This window comes from Staurois parvus, unplaced genomic scaffold, assembly GCF_062004578.1.
Source record: "Staurois parvus isolate SC_StPar_1 unplaced genomic scaffold, SC_StPar_1.0 ptg000018l, whole genome shotgun sequence".
Lineage (NCBI taxonomy): Eukaryota > Metazoa > Chordata > Amphibia > Anura > Ranidae > Staurois > Staurois parvus.
Window position 1 is genome coordinate 21,743,548 of NW_028317814.1, and position 14,464 is coordinate 21,758,011.

A 14,464-nucleotide genomic window follows, 5' to 3' on the forward strand; every position below is an offset into this window, starting at 1 on the left:
TGCAACTCACGCCGCCCATTGAAACTCCACTCTAGCCACCTCAAATTTGAAGGGCAATTTCTAAACTGTGACTGTGCCTTCATTTTTAATATTTTAGAGACATACTATGCATCAAAATGAAGGTCTGGATCTTGTGATTCTCACAATATAAAGTTCTTCGCTGTAGGATGTATAATTTTTAAACTACAACTGTTTGAATGTGGCAACCGCCAGTGAAGTGAGCAAGTTGGAGCAGTTTGTTTTTAACTGCTCTTCTCTGCCCTTGCTGTAGATTGAGTTGCCATAGGAGCCCAGGTGTGTGAACAGCCAGCAGAGTGAAAAGCCACTCCACCCAGTTACTCCGCCCACTCCAGTTGTAGACTACTGGTGGAGGCAAGAACACTTCACACAATTTCCCCAGAAATTGTAGCTTTTCTAGTTATTATTATACAGGATTTATACAGCGCTTTAACAGTTTGCTCAGTGCTTTACAATATAACGGGAGACAATACAACAATACAGTTCAATACAAGAGGGATAAGAGGGCCCTGCTCCTTGGAGCTTACAATCTAGGAGATACAAGAAGGATAGGAGACATGCATCCTTTTCAATGTTTTAGTACATCCTGGAGGGACAAGTGCAGTGTCCAAACCTGCTGCAGGCAGCCTGTTAAAGTCTATCGTGCATATAGGGCCCTAAACATGGGTACCATTTGGTACAGCATTCCACCCCATCCAGCTGCAGCCTGCCATAGACTTTTTCTGGCTACCTGCAGCAGGACTGGACACTGAACCCGTCTCTCCCATGGCAGGAGGGATGAATGCACCTAGACGGCCCATGTGCAAGGGGCCTTAGTGTTGGGGATGTTGGTGTTAAAGCCATATAATAAAACAAATGATATAAAATATACATTGCATTACATATTTGCATAGAAGTCATTTTGTAATTTAATTACTTTAGTGGTTCTTTTGCAGAATGGGTTGTGGTATTTCTAAAATTCTAATGAGGATTTAGACAGAAATGGTCCCTAGTGGCATTAGTTTTGAAAGTTTCCCTGAACACTATGACATTGACACGTCTATGCGCACCACCAGATATCCCTGGTCAACAAATTCAAGGGATTTTTAGATCAATAGAACAAATACGAAAACCCTGTCAACTCACCGCTTTTCCTTCTTAGAGAAGTCATAATCAGGAATGACTGAGCATAAACATGTATATTCCACTAAGACAAAAATACCTGTTTACGATACAATACTCATGACAATTATGTCAAAAGGTTTTTCAAAGTGTATGGCCCCTAAAGATTGGCCTGATTGTGCAGGAAGTCTATAGACAAACACTGAGCTCCTGCAACAGGCTTCTCGAAGATATATCAAAAAGGTAGCCGAAAGATGGATAGGTCTCCCTGTGGGCAGGGTGACTCTCCTGGTGCACACGGGGCCTTTTGCTCTCTCTCCTTCCTCCGGAATCTCTGGTGTATAATCTCACTAATGCCTGGGACCAGGCAGTGACGCGTTCATGTGACATCAATATTATGGCGGTACCCCAACTTAAAAGCGAGCCTTACACCCCGGAGTTTCTGTATCTTAACCTGAAACTGTCATATAGGTGCCTCCCGGTCCCATGATACATACATCTGCTCAGGATGCAACATTTTGCAGGAGACACCACAGAGGCAGTGTCCCATTCCACCAGTCCAGCTTGACTTTGCCTCCTCTCTCCCTGTGAAAGAATGGGAGCACCAGCGCAGACCCCATGTGCGCACATGATTAACTTTTTTCTCTTCTGTAGCACATGGCTACGTGTCTAGGGTCTCCGCCACATGGGTCCCGGTCCCTTGGGCACAGACTGCTCAGGTGGTAGTCCACGAACCGCTCCCATCACTATACATGAGACCAGTCACCCCTGCCTGTACCTCTCTCCCGCTGTCTGGCTGTCATATCATCTTTCTCTTGTAGTTGTTGCCCCTAACAGCAGCATGTCACCACTTCACCCCATGTGTGTGAATTACAGGCCCTGTTCTTTCATATGCTATCACCACCATGCACGCCTTTTAGTAACTTCAGACCAGGCACGACAAAAGTTTCAACGCTTTACTTAATGCAGAGCTCCACCCAAAAAGGGAAGTTCCGCTTTAAGGACTGGTCCCCTGCTCCCCGTTAAAGATTGGCACTTTTAAGGAGCAGTTACCTGAAATTGACAGGTACCTGCTCCCACTTCCACTGTGATCGCCTAGGCCAGGGGTAGGCAACCTGCGGCTCTCTAGCTGTTGTGGAACTACATTTCCCATGAGACATTGCAAAATTGACAGTTACAGCTATGACTTGCAGAGGCATGATGGAACTTGTAGTCCTACAACAGCTGGAGAGCCGCAGGTTGCCTACCCCTGGCCTAGGCGAACAGAAGCAGAAGTTGTTCCCCACCCTCTTCTGGGACACGGGACAGGTCCCAGGAGACTACAGGACCATTCAGAAAGTGCAGCGCGACTCGTCCATGCACAGTGGGTGCCGGCATCTTCAGTGTGGGCACCTGGTTGTGACAGCTTGTGGCTTCACAGCCGGGTGCCCACACTGAAGATGCCGATGCCGGGAACACAGGTGAAACAGGCTGCGGAGAGGACACTGCAGGATCAAAGGACAGGTGAGTGGCTGTTTTTTGGGGGGGGTTTTTGATACGAGAATGCAATTAACAAATAGCCACAACATTTGGCCAGTAGGACAATACAAAATTGAAAACACACAGTTTGTGATTATAGTATGAGAACCAGGTATCAATGCTGGGTCAAAGGATGAACATTAAGAAACAGAAAAAAAAAAAAAAGGATGGATGGCGGTTGGTCTAACAACTAGCAGATGATGGAATGAGGGGAGGCATTAGCTGCAAAAGCATAAAATCTATTTTAATTTTAATTGGAGGGTAGGATATCATTTAGAGGGTCATTGTTTAACAGTCTGATTTGAAACCATTGTGTATATTGAAAACATTGTATGAGTGGCTGTTTTTTAAAAGTCAGCAGCTACAGTTTTTCTGGCTACTGACTTTTATTTTTTTTTTACAGTTTCACTGGAACTCCTCTTTAAATACCTTCAACATTACAGCCAACAGTACAGCAACACTTTCCCTAACCTAGTCTCTAACTCAGGCTTGTGGCTGCTCCAGCATACCTGCACAGGCAAGAGTCCATACAAAGCAGAGTTCACATTGGCAGATCTCCAGAACTGGTGTTCTTCTGGGAGGACCGCAGGTCCCAGCAATCCCCAGACATGGTGAATGTGACAGTGGGAAGGCTTGTTCTTTGAGGTGGAACTGCTCCCCCTTCTCTTTTCTCTGTCAGCAGCTGTAGGTTACATGATCTGGCTTGTCTGTGTCTTCTCTCCCATGCAGACTGTCTCACTGGGCAGATCCCTCCCCCCTTTTATTATCAGCAAGGAAGAGAGGCAGAGCTCAGAGAATGCGGGAAACAGGTTAACTGGGGCAGCAGCTGTCTCACTAACTAGAAGTTCATCCTGCCTACATCCATAACAAGATATATGGTATAGTACCTCTTACCTGTAGGAATTGTTGGCATTGTTGTGGGTTGGGTGCATTCTGATGTCACTGTGGCACTCTTATTGCGCACATTCAGTTCAATTCCTGTTGTTACAAACAGCTGGATATCAACCAGGTCAACACTTTGAGGAGTCAATGTTGCGTTTTGCTTGGCATGAAGGGTCAACAAATGAGGCTGACAGATAAGACTGGCATCTGCACACAAATAAAAGGACAAATTAAGTAAATAGGTCTGCATAAGGGGATATGATATTAGCAGTTTTTCCAGTTTTCTCCAAAGATCCGATCTCAGTACAATGGCACAAGCTGTGATACAGCTTAAAGCTGAAGTTTAGGTATGGAAATTTTTACATTAGCTTGGACCAAAGTAAATTTGTATGTGCTAGTACCTGTTGGATCCCCGCAGAAGCTAGAAATCGCTGTAGTAGTCACGGCTAGTACAGTGATCTCTACTAGTTTCCTGGTTCTGTGCATAGAGGCTACCCTGTTGCTTATGAAACACAGGAGGTATCCCGCTTGGCACGGCACCATTCAGAAAACACTGTGCATTTTATCAGTTAATGTAAAAAGTTCTCTGATTGGATGAAGTGGAGATTGTGGCATCACTGCCTTGCCTCTCCACCTCGTTTTATCACAGAATGCTTTGCATTCATTGAGAAAATGCAAAGTGTTCCCTGAATGGTGCCTGTGCTGAGCAAGTGACCTCCTGTGTCACAATGAAGTGGGGCAGTTTCTTGGCATAAGACCCTGAAGCTAGCCTCACTGACTACTAGTGGTGCCTACTACAGTGATTTCCAACTTCTACGGTGATCCTACAGGTACAGCACATATATACTTACATTGGACCAAGAGAACATGTAAAAATTGCCATACCTAAACTTCAGCTTTAAAACATCTTGATTGCCCATGAGTACAGTTTTTGAAGATTCAGGTGACAAATAATCACAGTATCTTGGGCATAGCAGAGGAATTCACAGGGTCTCCTTGGTGATTTTCAGTGGAGCCTCCACTGTTCTAATATGCACTGTAGTGATAAGCACTGAATGCCAATATTTACAGGACACAAACTAGTAAGAGAGATATGGGTGTGTATTTGAGACTTTAAATTCATGGGTTTTCCACAATTATTTATTTGCTTTTCTTACTATGACACCATGCTTATTTTAAGACAGCACCAAACTGAGAATAAACGTGTAGCACTACCCCCTAGGGAGCCGCTGGATTTTTGGGTCCCTCTTTATCCAGCCAGGCAACACACATTTTTCCAACTTTCTCAGAGTCAAAAACCATTCCAGGGGCTTTTTTGTTTTGGTTTATTGAGGGAAAACAACGTGACTGGGGATGGGGATAAGAGAATATGGGACGCCGAACTTGACATTGCAGAATATTTGGAGACTAGACTTCCTTTTCTATATCTTTTCTTGGACTGTACTCCCTCCAGAATAACATCAATCTCTAAAAGACCAAGTGTCCCATAGCATGGGATTATGGTTAGCTGTGACACCGTCTTAATGAAAGCATGCTGGATATTGCATTTGGCAGCCTTCTCCCTTGTAGGCCCTGGGGGTGTAGAGGTACGCACAATGTTCCATGTATCCTTCTACTTTGGATAAGACTGTTGTTCAGGCCTTCTGCTGTGCTAGTCTTTCCATGCTAGACAGGGTGTCTCCTGGATAAGACTTCAGGGTAGTGAAGATTCCTCTCTCTCCAAGCTTATCCACAGCACCAGCCTAGAGGCATAACCCCCCTTCCCAGGGGTCCCCTCCCAGGCCTCACGACTCTCAGCACTCCATTTTCCACTTGACCACACACACTCACTGGCCAGACTCCTCAATATTTATGGGCCCCTTTTACCACCCTGCCAGGTCTACTGCCTGGGGATTGGTCAAACTTCCATAAATGTTCAGATCCTTGCCTCTGCACCTCCACCCACTAGTTTCTAGAAGCTTCCATGAACCTCCAGAACCAGGGGGAGGCGATAGAGGCCTGATCTGCAGAGTCTTTCAGACTTAAAGCTGAACCCAAAACAATCACCCAGACTCACATGACTACTGTGAGTCAGGATAAATATACTTAACCTTACTGTACAGTAGAGGGCGCTACAACACTAATGGTTTAGACAAATATTGCCATTTTCCTTTGTGAATAGAATGTTTTTGGGGCCTTACTCTTCAAAAGCTCCAACATATTATGTTTCTGGATTTATGCCCTTATATTAGAAGGGCAAGTGGATTTTTACATGTGGTGTACAGAGCTCTGTACAGAACATGTTTTCAGGATTTTCTTTTTGCACAGGTGAATTTATTGGTGTCGTATTGGTAAAAACCACAGCTTTCCACTGGCAGAAATTTCCAAAACATGACCTGTTGGTTAGGTACTTCAGGTCTGGGTATGTTGAACAACATATTAATAAGCTATTAAACTGGATAATTTCCCCATCTTAGTTATAATATTGCTGCTTGAACCATCTAAGCATTCTTCAGTCAATATGCTACCTGTGAATATGCTGGCAGATACATGACATTTGCAGAGAGTCTGTAATGACAGAGCCACAGCAGTCAGCAGGTCGGAGAGGTCCTCATCACCCTTCCAGATGGAGCAGTCTGCAAAGACAAATGTAAGAGTGAATTATAGGCAGAACACCTACCCAAGATATTGCACTGGTATTACAGGCCAAAGTGGATAGGACTGCATTGTAAATATATCTGAACTAATTTTAGTAGATGATGCATGATGAGGATGATGATGATCATAGCATAAATTAAAAACAAAAAAAAATCCATCAGTGTAAGTGGGGACTATGGCAGATACATAGACCCAATAAATCCAACTTTGTAAGTCAGGGCCGGGACAAGGGGTGGGCAGAAGGGACGGCTGCCCTGGGTGCAATGGTTTGCTGTAGGGATGGGGGTACCTTCCTTCTGTTACAAGGCTGACAATAGTAGTGACAGTGGCAGTGATGTTGACAAGCGAGTGACTGCTGGGCGTAGGATCCCCTTAGCTTGCACATTATGACGTGGGGTATGGCACAGTTTGGCATCTTTGCCCTGGATGCTGAATGACCTTGTCCCGGCAGTGTTGTAAATGCAAAGATTTAACTCAGAGATCCAGGAATAATAAATTGTATGTATAGCCAAAACACATTTTTCTTTCATTTAATTAGAGAAGAGTTAAAATCCCTAGCATTTTATTTTTTCCTGTCTATGTTCCCGTGTTCACCTTCACTTCCCTCCTGGGGATGCAAAAAAAGAGAGAGGAAGCTGGCCATGCACTGATCAAATTCGACCAAGTCAGCAGGGATCAGTCAAATTTCGATCAGTGCATCAGCTTCCCCCCTCGACATTTGTTTATTCCAGGAATCTATATAGATCTCACTATTTACTCAGCGCTTTACATATACTGTACATTCACATCAGTCGATGACCTCAAGGAGCTTACAATCTAAGGTCTCTAACTCACATTCATACACATACTAGGGGCAATTTAGACAGGAGCCAGTTAACCTACCTGCATGTTTTTGGAGCGTGGGAGGAAACCCATGCACTCACAGGGAGAACATACAAACTCTGGGCAGGTACGGCTGTGGTTGCGATTCAAAACGACAACTCTAGTGTTGCTAGCAGGGGTGTATTTACCACAAGGCAAACAAGGCACTTGCCTAGGGCAGCATTTTTCATGGGGGGGCAGCGCTGCCCCTTGGAAGAAGGGATGGAAGAAGGGAAACACGAGGCATGGGGACCTGGTGGGTTCCAAAAGATGCTGTGGGTTTCATGACGGTGTATGCAAAGCCTGACTCTCGTTCCTGGGGATGTCCGGAGATGTGAAGGTTATTGTCTTTCTCTCGACATAGGGGATTGTGGCTGGTGTATGGGGGGCAGTGGTAGTGGAAGGCTCAGGTGGAGGGCAGGGGTGCTCTTAGACGATGTCAGCCTCTTTCTGCCGGGAGGCGCCAATTTTTGTGTTGCCTAGGGCAGCACAAAACCTAAATACACCACTGGTTGCTAGGCAGAAGTGCTAACTACTTAGCCACTGTGTTGAAGATACATGTTGTAAAAATTTCCATGAAGCTGACAAAATACTCTGATCAGTGGCTGCAGTTGATTGGCTGCAGCTGCTGATCTGTGTATTCGGACAGCGATTGGTCCCACTGTTAGAATACAATATCTGGATAGGGAGGGGTGGTTGGGTTATTCCTACATGCACCTGAAATTGGAATTTTTTAACAAACCCTGTGCGGCCAGCTTTAGTTGTCATTCGAACAGGTGTGCCCAGCAGATTTACCCATACCTCTTGTTCGGGTGACAATTCTAAACTTTTCGAGTTCTCATCACTTTCTATCTCGGTGAAAAAGATCAAAAAGACTTTTTTTTGGCTATGCATACAACTAATCTCTCTAAACTATTGAACTACTTGGAAAGTGAAAGATCAGTTTTCTGTGGACTGACCCTTTAAATTGGTTCTAAAGCCTAAACATTTTTACCTTAATTTTATTTATTTCAGGTACTTATATAGCACTGTCAATTTATGCAGCACTTTACACATACATATATTGTACATTCACATCAGTCCCTAACCCTCAAGGGGCGTACAATCTAAGGTCCCTAACTTACATTCATACATACACATACTAGGGCCAATTTAGACAGGATCCAATTAACCTACCAGCATGTCTTTGGAGTGTGGGAGGAAACCAGAGTACCCGGAGGAAACCCACGCAGGCAGAGGGAGAACATGCAAACTCCAGGCAGGTGGTGCAGTGGCTGGGATACGAACCGACAACCCTAGTACTGCCAGGCGGAAGTGATAACCATTTAGCCACTGTGCTGCTTTTACCTTAATGAATTTCTTGCATTAAGGTAAAAAATGTTTAGGTAAAACTATCGCACCCTCACCTCCCTCTAATACTTACCTGAGCCCTTACTCGATCCAGTGCTGTGTCCATCTGCAGCGGCTCTCTTCTCACTTTCTGGTCCCACAGGCTTTGCTGAGGCAGTGTGAAGCCATTGGCTCCTGCTGCTATCAGTCGGATCCTGGAACAAGGGAGTGGAAAGTGGGGCCGAGCCGTGTTGTCCATGTCTATGGACACAGGCAGTGCGCTCGTGAGCAAACCCCCAGTTGTGCCACCATAAGACGTTGCTTTCTATGGTGACACACAGAGAAGAAGAGGGGCCAGGAGCACTGGTGCGGGACCCGAAAAGAGGAGGTTCTGAGCCACGCTATGCAATTCCATTGCACAGAGCAGGTAAGTATAAATCGGTGTTTAAAAAATTTTTTTTTGAGCTTTCAATCATTTTAAAATCAAATTTCTAACAAATTAGCTTCATAACCCTACAATACATGTTCACCTCTCTAGTCAGCAGGTAGCATGAGCTTTGCTAACTACAGAGCTATACATTTGACTCAGTAGGGGCATGTTGGACCTCTGCAGTGAGACCTCTGCTTCCCCACAGAGAGCAACATTCCCACTCTGCTGGCAGGAGACAGGCTTTTCTACTGAGGCTGTGGCTGCTTTAGAAAGAAAACAAACTAAGACATTGAACACATTTTGTATTGACACATCTGGAATATATTTAGTTGGTTTACCATGTGTTACTGCAGCATTTTACTATTGTAATAAACATTTTCCAATAGCCATCTTTACATATCATTGCGGCATACATTTTTAACTTCAAAGTTTGTTTACTGTTTCCAAAAGATGTATTATTATATTTTTATCCTTATGATATATGGAAAATGAGTCTGTAAATCTGAATAATGTTCATATCTATGCCTGTATGATACAAAATAAAACCTTTGGGGCATAAATAAAGGGAGTGCATACTAAATGCCAGCAACTGGCAAAAGTGTGTGCCAGTATACTGCATGTGTTTAGTGTGGGTGGTGGATGGGTGACTGATCAGATCAGGGGTTGTGGGGTGTACGGACTAATCCAGGGACACTTACCAGTATTTATTTTGAAACACAGTGTTACATTCTGGTGGGCAGCTACTGGGGGGCAGTCATTAACTTGTCCAGGAGTGCTGCCTCCAAGCATGAACAATGCATGCATGCCCTCTCCTTGGCTACAAAGGCTGGCAGATATGTTTACGTCCCTGTGGAAAAAAAGAAACAATTGAACAACACACACTGGAATGGATGATGTTTGGCATATGAGTTGGTCATGTTCATTAACTGGTGAAATCTGATGGAACCAAGCTTGATTCTGATAGAATTTACTTCCTAAACCCATCCCACCAGAAGCTGGTGACTTTAAGAATGGTTTTCTGGTGGATCTCACTCAAAGGCACAAGGTCAGTGCTCTCCAGAGTGAAGAGACAGGACATTGAGCTCATGCCAATATGCTGGGTGTCTCTATTAAAGTAATTGAGGTAAAAACCTTCTAAAGTGGACAGAGACAACAATAAAAACCTGACCTGCCACACTATGTTTAAAACAAATAATCAAGCTGCAATTGAATTTCCATTTGGTCCAAGATTTAGAGGCAACCACCTATGCTTCACTATCCTGAAAAGGCTTCTGGCCAGGCTTGGCATCAGTGTTGAGCCATCTCTTGACCTTCTAATTGACTATGGTGGGTGCAGAATGCACTCAGAGCAAAGATGTGCTAGATTTGAGCCAGGAGCAGGGCAGTGGATAAGGGGGTACCACCAGTCCTCCTGTAAGGGGCCCAGGCCAGCAGGGGGGCCCAGGCAGCTGAGAGAATCGGATGTTGGCAGGTAGGGTAGTCAGAATAACGGGGAAAGAGGGGGGTAAATTACTGGAACCGATCCCCTGCTCCTCCTCTCCCTCCTGCTGGCTTTCAGCTGCTGCAGAGGGCCATACAGGAGATTGGTTCTGGTAATTGCCCCCCCCCCCCCCATCACACCCATCACTCTTCCTGTGCACCATACTTTTCTCCCTGTTGCCCAGACCCCCCTGAGTCCTTCAGGAAGGAGAGTGGTAGAAGGGTCTGGTAGATATGTCACATTTACCAGCCCCTTCCTTTCCAGAATGAACACAAAGAGTGATCAGTACCAATCATTCACTGTATTCATTCAAAAAAGCAGCATAGTAAACTCTGTTTCTTTTCGGGGGGGCTCTCAGGTTGGCTGTATGGGGCCCCGTGGTTTCTAACAGCAGCCCTGGCCAGGAGCATAATACATTATCAAAGGCGGTGAGGGTGTTTTCAGGGGTGGATGGGGGAACAGAAGCATGTCATCTAGGTGATGGAGGGGTGCAAGGCAGAGGGTACTGGAGTTGAGCAACAGCAGTGTAGAGATCTACTGGAATGCAGAGGGGAACGAAGCAAAGTTTACCAGAGGATAACATCACAGAAAGAACTGAAGGTAATACGAGAAAAGAAGGAAGGGTGGAGATGGGGATGGAAAGAAGAGAGGAAAAAAAAAAAGAAGAGAGAGAAGGAAAGAAAAAATGCAAGGAAAGAAAGGAAAGAAGAGCTGACGAGAGGAGATGCACATTTGAATTGTGAAGTATAACTAAACCCCAAGAAGAATACTATATTGCAGCTTACCAGTCCTTAGATGTGGTGGCTGCATTATTTTAATTTTTTCAGGCTAAGAACATTTTCAGCAAGTGTAGAAATTGCCGTTTGTTTGTACAAGAAATACAGTGTCCTTGTCTTTGTAAGCTGAACTAAAAGCAGAGTGAGAGAATGTCACCAGCACCCCATGGATCTCCACAACCGGTCCAAAGCTTTATTCAGATATTCACAATATTGTACAAAAAGCAACATTTCAGAGTCTCGCAGGATCCCTTCATCAGTCATGTGACGATACATTGGTGTTGCGAGGCTCTGAAACGTTACAATAATGTGATCGCAGAATAAAGCTTTGGACCCATTTTGGTGATCCTTGGTATGCTGGTCACATTCTCTCGCTCTCATTACGTTCAGTTCCAGGTGGTGGAACTCATTTACACTTCCAGCCACTTTGCAGGAACATATGCATTGGGAATAGTAGGCTGAACTAAAAGGAACCACATTGGGAGGATTTACTAAACCTTGAGCATTTATAATCTGGTGCAGCTATGCAGGTAGCCAATCAATTTAACATCAGCTTGTTCAATTAACCCCTTCATGCCTAAGGGTAAAACCAAATCTTAAAGCCGAAGTAAAATTTTACAACTTTAGCATTTGTTAGTAAAACCGTACATATCATCACAACTACTTTGTACATGCAGGTGAATTATACCTTGTTTTTTTCAGGACAAATTGGTCTTTCATTTGGTGGTAAATGGTAATGGATATCTTCTGATTTTTTTTTTATATCAAAGGAAAACTGGTCCAAAATAGTAAAAAAAATATATATTTTTTTTCAATTTAGTTGTGTGTGTCTTGTTACTACCATGACCTAGCACCAAAAAAACAACCCAAAATAAATTTTCCAGCACTTGACGATTGGAGCGATACTATATACGTGTATGTTATTTGTACCTGCACTACAGCCCAACAATAGTGCACATTTTGTTTTTTTTACTTAAAAACACACTGACACTAACTGACACCGATACCAATTTAAAAAAAAAAATTTGAATGTGGTGGGACTGGTAAGGTGTAACATATTACATTTTTGTTTTTAGATTTAGAATTGCATTTACATTAAAGGAGACAACAGTTTTTTTTTTCTCACCATGTATGCCAGTAAATTATATTATTGCCTGTGGTTAGGTCCTGAAGGGGATGCAGTCCCATGTCTTCATAATCACCGTATACTAAAGCATTCATTAAACCACTGGTGGTATACCGATTCTTCTGCAAAACTTCACTATTCTTCCACAAATACAGTGCTACAGCACCACCTCCCTTTTTTAAAAGGTGGGCATTGCTGGGAAGAGTCTGCTGAGCTTTGGGAAAAAGGAAAAACAAAGATGACAATGGGTAAAAATGAATACCAGAGCACCTCAGAAATGAAAAATATATATGGTGACAGAACTGAACCTGTGACCAGGCAATAGGTACTAAAATATTTACATATTCTTAATTTGCAGGAAATAAGCTTTACATCAAGCCATCATTGACCTATGTAGCTGCAGGCACTGTTGAGAAATTAATCTTCAAAATTCACAGCAGATGCACTGAAGTAACAACTCATCTTTTCCTGCTTATCCTCTTAACTACTTGACAGCCTTCCAATATAAAACACAAAGAACATGCTTTAAAATCTATTAATCTAACAGAAACAAACTACAACTCAATATTAGTGGCTCTGCCATGAACTTTCGGGATAATTTGTTCCCCTCTGCCTGCAGCTACAAAGCAGGGCCTCAGGTACATTTTAAACAAAAGAAACAGAGGAACATTTCTAAATTGCCAACAGCAATTTATATGATCCTACAGTTGCAAGAAAAAGTATGTGAACCCCTTGGGATTACGTGGAGTTTTGCATGAATTAGGCATAAAATGTGCTCTGAACGTCATCTAAGTCACAACAATAGAAGAACACAGTCTGCTGAACATAATACTACACAAACATTAGATGTTGCCATGGTTTAATTGCACATAACATGTAAACATTCACAGTGCAGGGAGGAAAAAGTATGTGAGGCCCTAGCTTAATGACTTCTCCCAGAGCTAATTGGAGCTAAGAATGAGCCAACCTTGACTCCAGTCAGTGTGATGATAATGGATGTGTTGCTGACAGCTGTCCTGCCCTTGAAAAACACACACCTGTTTTGGGTTTACTGGTTTCAAGTAGCACTGTGTGATGTGAACCATGCCTCACAGAAAAGAGCTCTCAGAAGACCTACGATCAATTGTTGACTTGCATGAAGCTGAAAAGGGTTACAAAAGTATCTCCAAAAGCCTTGATGTTCATGTGTCCATGGTAAGACAGACTGTCTACAAATGGAGAACGTTTAGTACTGTTGCTACTCTCCCTAGGCGTGGCCGTTCTGTAAAAATTACTGCAAGAGCACAGCGCAGAATGCTGAATGAGGTAAAGAAGAATCCCAGAGTGTCAGCTAAAGACCTACAGAAATCTCTGGCACATGCTAACATTTTTGTTGACACATCTACAATAAGGAAAACATTAAACAAGAATGGAGTACATGAGAGGACACCACGGAGCAAGCCATTGCTGTCCAAAAAGAATATTGCAGCACGTTTGAAGTTTGCAAAAGAGCACCTGGGTGTTCCACAGCACTACTGGCAAAATATACTGTGGACAGATGAAACCAAGATTGAGTTGTTTGGAAGAACACACAACACTATGTTTGGAGAAAAAAAGGCACAGCACACCAACATCAAAACCTCATCCCCACTGTAAAACATGGCGGAGGGAGCATAATGGTTTGGGGCTGCTTTGCTGCCTCAGGGCCTGGACGGATTGTTGTCATTGATGGGAAAATGAATTCCAGAGTTTATCAAGACATTTTGCAGGAAAATGTACGACCATCTGTCCGCCAACTGAAGCTCCGCAGAGGATGGGTGATGCAACAGGACAATGACCCAAAGCATACAAGTAATTCAACAAAACAATGGCTGCAACAGCACAGAATACGCCTTCTGGAGTGGCCCAGTCAGAGTCCTGACCTCAACCCGATTGAAATGCTGTGGCATGACCTTAAGAGAGCGATTCACACCAGACATCCCAAGAATATTGCTACACTGAAACAGTTTTGTGAAGAGGAGTGGTCCAAAATTACTCCAGATCGTTGTGCAGGTCTGATCTGCAACTACAGGAAACGTTTGGTTGAAGTTATTGCTGCCAAAGGAGAGTCAACCAGTTATTAAGTCCAAAGGTTCACATACTTTTTCCTCCCTGCACTGTGAATGTTTACATGTTATGTGCAATTAAACCATGGCAACATCTAATGTTTGTGTAGTATTATGTTCAGCAGACTGTGTTCTTCTATTGTTGTGACTTAGATGACGTTCAGAGCACATTTTATGCCCAATTCATGCAAAACTCCACGTAATCCCAAGGGGTTCACATAC

The 14,464-nt window shown here is 43.6% G+C and overlaps 1 protein-coding gene across 3 annotated transcripts in view; it reads right to left on the minus strand.

Moving 5' to 3' along the window:
• LOC149473178 (uncharacterized) overlaps positions 1-14,464 on the minus strand; it is a 74,172-nt gene that overhangs the window by 40,553 nt on the left and 19,155 nt on the right. For all 3 annotated transcript variants that reach the window (XM_089682892.1, XM_089682886.1, XM_089682901.1), the window contains 4 exons: positions 12,159-12,372; positions 9,475-9,623; positions 6,027-6,134; positions 3,532-3,726 (listed from right to left, as the gene is read on the minus strand). In XM_089682892.1, the coding sequence (XP_089539018.1) occupies positions 3,532-3,726; positions 6,027-6,134; positions 9,475-9,623; positions 12,159-12,372 (666 nt within the window). The remainder of the gene's footprint in view (positions 1-3,531; positions 3,727-6,026; positions 6,135-9,474; positions 9,624-12,158; positions 12,373-14,464) is intronic.